The sequence below is a fragment of the Triticum aestivum genome, chromosome 2B (genome assembly GCF_018294505.1).
Source record: "Triticum aestivum cultivar Chinese Spring chromosome 2B, IWGSC CS RefSeq v2.1, whole genome shotgun sequence".
Taxonomy (NCBI): Eukaryota; Viridiplantae; Streptophyta; class Magnoliopsida; order Poales; family Poaceae; genus Triticum; species Triticum aestivum.
This window is the reverse complement of record NC_057798.1, coordinates 31922410-31927071: the sequence shown is the minus strand read 5'-3', so window position 1 is coordinate 31927071 and position 4662 is coordinate 31922410. Positions and strand designations below refer to the sequence as shown.

The following is a 4662-nucleotide window of genomic DNA, read 5'->3' as shown; positions in this document are numbered from 1 at the left end:
AATTGGTGTGCGGATGCATCATGGTAAAGGTGCAGTGAGAAACCAAGAGGTACATAAAAGAAGTATTAGATGGTGAATTTGCGTCCAATTATGCTTCAAATTGTTGTTGAAACATTCCTAACGTGGTCTAAAGGAGTTATATTCGAAACTGTGATCATCTCTAAACTGCAATTTTATACTGTTACTGGGGGGAGAATGCCTACTTTTGTTGTGTTAATAGAAATTATAATTTAGAGGTATATTATCTTTGGGGGTAAACAACTTTGAAAGTATCGTTCCATCTTTGTTTTCTTGACGCTTGCATTTCTGTTGCACTAATGCAAGTTCTCTTGTTTGTCAGATCAGTAAGAAAAGAAATTAGTTTAAGACAGAGCAAAACTACGCAACTTCAAAAGGTATGGACACATATCTTAAGTCTCGTTGTTTCCTTCAGAAATTATTACATAGACCACACAAACCATTATATCCCTGTTTATATCCAATTATAGAAGGAATCATTAATTGTCAAATTAAACTGATCACACAATAAATAAATTGACTACCGGGGGTACCTTGATGACAACAAATACTCTGCTTCATAGCTATACTGCTGGCTTGTTTCCTCCATGTTGGTACCCCCAATCATTGGATACTTCGGCACATCCATGTCATGCATTACAAAACTATCATGCGAGCCCCCAAGGTTCTCCAGTGTCATCTCCACTTGCCTCATGGTTGGCCGGTGGTCTACTTCAATCCTCACACATGCCACTGCCAACACAGCTACTTCTTCAACCTCCTTGCCCCCTTCTTTCATGACCTGAGGATCTAGCACGCGAGCCAGCTTGCCCGCTGCTAGCGAAGCGGTGAAATATCTGACAAGGGTTTCCTCCTCGGATGAACGATATGAGCATGGTTTCTTCCTAGTGAGAAGCTCCATGAGGAGGACGCCGAAGCTGTAAACGTCGCTCTTCTCGGTGAGCTGTCCCGAGTAGAAGTACAATGGGTCCAGGTACCCAAATGTCCCTTGGATAACGGTTGCGGTCTCTGCTTGATCGACTTGAATGCACCTCGAAGCTCCAAAGTCTGACACCTTTGCTATGAGACTGCCATCTAACAGAATGTTTTGGGACTTGATATCCCTGTGGACTATAGGAAAGGACACCGCCGAGTGAAGGTAGCCGAGCGCTCTCGCAGTTTCGGTTGCGATCCTTAGCCGATCTTGCCATGTTAGGGATGGCGCTGGTTCCTGGACATGGAGATGATGGTAGAGGGTCCCATTGGGAATGAACTCGTACACCAGCAGCGGCACCTCCGTCTCAAGGCAGCACCCAAAGAGCTTCACCACGTTTCGGTGGTTGATCTGTGAGAGGATGGCCACCTCATTTATGAACTCGTCAATCTCCCTCTGGATCGCGACCTTGGACTTCTTGATCGCCACGACATGTAGGTCCGACATGATGCCTTTGTAAACCGTGCCGTGCCCTCCTCCACCGATCTCACGAGCTTTGTCGAAACTGTTTGTGGCCTTTTGTAGTTCCACCAAGGGGACGATCATCCTCTCGGCAATGTCCGCCTTCTGAGACACCAATTGTTGCAACAGATGCCCTCGATTTTGCCTGAAGAATCTCTTCTTGAGCACTTTTGCCCGCCGTTGCTTCATCTTTCGCGTCACAAAAATAGCACCAAGTACCATGAGGAGAAGGCTGGCTCCACTGCCAACTCCTATGCCGACACTTAAACCTGAAGAATGTCCACAGAAAATGTGTCTTTGTTATCAAGGAAGAGTCTCTAGCATATTCTAGAACAGAGCATGAACTGTGCTCCAATCTGCATGTATTATTGGTTTTGGTGCTCACCTAGAGAAGATTTGATGCAGCCATTTCTTATGAGCGGGTCGCCTTGGGCGCCACGTGGGCACCGGCATAGGTGTCCTCCCGCCGTGTTGGTGCACTCGCCGAAGCACATGCCCGGAAGCGCGCACTCATCGATGTCTTGGCATCCGCCCGCGAGGTATGGGTTGCCTTGGTACCCGTCCAGGCACCGGCACACATAGCCGCTGCGATACATGCCGGAGACATTGCGGCAGGAAGCATGGCTGCTTTGGCACGCGCTCCTCCGTGCATCCACGGGGCAGCCCGACGTCGCCACCCCCGGCAGCACCACCGGCTTGGAATCCACCACAAAGTCCAGGACGACGGGCACTGCCGGCCCGCGGGAGGGCGAGTATCCGGTCGAGTCGTTGAGGAGCGTGGTGGAGGCGCCTTCGAACCATCCTCTCTCGGCGATACGCACCGCGATGGGCAGCCTGTCGGTGTACTCGTTGCTCGCATCCAGGGACTTCATCTCCACGCCGTAGGAAGGGCGGCCGATGGGGATGGGCGTCTCGCAGCAGCCGATGCCAGAGCAGGCGGCACCGCCGTAGCCAGCGGCGCTCGTCACGGCGCCCGTCCACCTGTCGTTGATGGAGCAGAAGGAGGAGCAGCAGCCTACGACGCCGCCGTCCCCGACCAGCGTGGCCTGCACGTTGCACCCCGTCACGACGAAGTGGTTGCGCATCTCCGAGAGCACGTAAGGGCCGCTGGCGCCGAGGCCGCCCCAGGTGCCGTTGCCATCGAGCCCCCCGGAGAAGGTGAGCTTGACCTGGCCTGCTCTGTCCAAGATTCTCACCGTGGAGTTGGCCAGAGAGATCTCCACGACCTGGAGGTCGCTGCCGATGAGCAGCCGCGGCTCTCTGCCGCGTGTCCGGTCGCAGGTCAGGTTGAATCCTGGCCGGTGGCATCCATTCCCGATGCCGAACGGGTACGGCACTTTCACGCCGCCGCAGCTGGTCGGGCAGCGCGGCGGGGGCGTCCCTGCGCCTGGCGTAACCTGAGCCGCCGCCGTTGAGAGGCAGAGCTGCAGGAGCAACACCGCCAACGCTGCTGCCGGAATCATCGTCGGATAGTAAAATGATACCAGCCGGTTGTTCGACGACTGTCTCTCCAATCCATTACTATAAAGCTTACTACAAGTTGGGCAGGTTGCAGTAGAGCAGCCGCAACCTACCGTGATAGAGAATGCTACCGAACACGCGTGCATACATGTGCGCCTTGACTGACCTGGTCTAGGCTACACAGAGATATAACTATTTTTTTACCATTGTATCTACATTCTCACATTACTTTTTTTTATTTGTGAATTTTCTATGCGATTGGAAAACACATGGCAAATAACTTTTTATTGGTTTATAGTTTGGGTGAGAGCAAAGCATAACCAAATGATTGTTTAGCCAATGATAGATTTCGCACCACGGAATGAATCAAATAACTGAGAATGCTGTTTAGGCCACGTAAGGGATTTTCTTTTTTGAAATGCGCGTAAGGTGAGGACCGGTTCAGCTAAACCAGCTCAACTATAAACCAGATGGGTGAAGCTTCAAGTCCCGAATGAAGGTGAGCGACAGTACATGATTAGCACAAGGTTTTTGGTGCTGTTTCATCAGGTCCGGTGATTGAAGCAAAAAAAAAAATTGTTCGAGGGTGCAAGAAGCCAAGATTAGCGGAAGGCTGAAGGTGACTCAGGGTCCGGTGACGGAAGCAACAAAATGCATTGTTATTTCTCCTCTCCTTATCCCAGTAGATGGTGTGAAAAATGGGCACGAGTTATCTTCATTTGCCATATGTAAACAAGACATTTACGATGGCTACATACTTAGAACATGTAGGCAAAAATCCTACACATGCAGAAAATAACTTATTGACCCATCTCTTCGCTTAACTAATCCCTCCTCCTTTGATTTTCAGCCATACCTTGACGTCTAAACCCGTACTTCTAACCGTGTACAATTCCTTCCTAGGTGTAGCGTCTCTCTATTATTGGCACTCTCCGTATACGGCTGCATCCTGAAGAGAAAAAAGGGCCACACAAATTTGTAATGCAATGTGTGATGGTGTTGGTAGTGGAACAAGATACCTTTCTGCTTTGTAATAATGTCCATCCATTATTATTTTTCATATATGATGCTGTCCAACCTACTGCAAGATGCCAGGATTCAAAAGTTAATAATAATGAAGATCTGGTTGTCCACTTCCCAGAAGCTCCAGAACCAATCTTTTGATGATACGATTGTACAAACTCTGAAGTTTTGACGGGATAAAAGGCAACTCCACACCCCGATAAATGCAACATTCTTAAACTCTCGCACCAAACAATTCTAGTTGCAATGACGCTGAGACGCATGCAGTTTAGTCGAGTGCAAACGCTCGCTGTTGCATCTTCAATGGCACAGATACAGTTGACACCCTCCTGCAACCCTGCTTCGGCAACACCCGCACTCAACCACCCCAAGTTGCAGACGCGTTGAGGGAGTACAGTTGCAGTCGAAGGAAACACTTGCACTTGCATGTTTAATAACGAACATGCAACTATTAGCAATTTTTAAAAATATTCATAAATTTAAAAAATAATCATTATTTTGAAAAATATTAATGAATTGGAATAAAAAATAAAAAGAAAATGAAAGAGAAAAAGAAAGAAAAACTGTAAAAAGCAACAGAGAAACCTTAGTAAAAAGAAAAAAAAACTTTATAATCTTCTCCAAACTGATAAAAAAAACCATGTACATGACTTGGACCGTTTGTGTGGTGTGTGCGTTCGCTCACATTTCTACCAACTTCTCTGCATGTCAAAATCAAAAAAGAA

General features: G+C 48.3%; 1 protein-coding gene across 1 annotated transcript; it reads right to left on the bottom strand.

The window, feature by feature from the left end:
* Positions 1-390: 390 nt before the first annotated feature.
* LOC123043302 (wall-associated receptor kinase 2) lies at positions 391-2916 on the bottom strand. The gene is made up of 2 exons (XM_044465717.1): positions 1839-2916; positions 391-1722 (listed from the first exon to the last, which is right to left on the bottom strand). The coding sequence occupies exons 1-2, from the start codon at positions 2914-2916 to the stop codon at positions 539-541; spliced, it is 2262 nt and encodes a 753-aa protein (XP_044321652.1). The 3' UTR covers positions 391-538.
* Between the last annotated feature and the right edge of the window lie 1746 nt (positions 2917-4662).

Coding starts and splice junctions, on each gene's coding strand:
- LOC123043302 (XM_044465717.1), bottom strand. CDS start 2,916: ATGATTCCGGCAGCAGCGTTGGCGGTGTTGCTCCTGCAGCTCTGCCTC. Junction 1,723..1,838: donor CTGCATCAAATCTTCTCTAG/GTGAGCACCAAA, acceptor GACATTCTTCAG/GTTTAAGTGTCGGCATAGGA.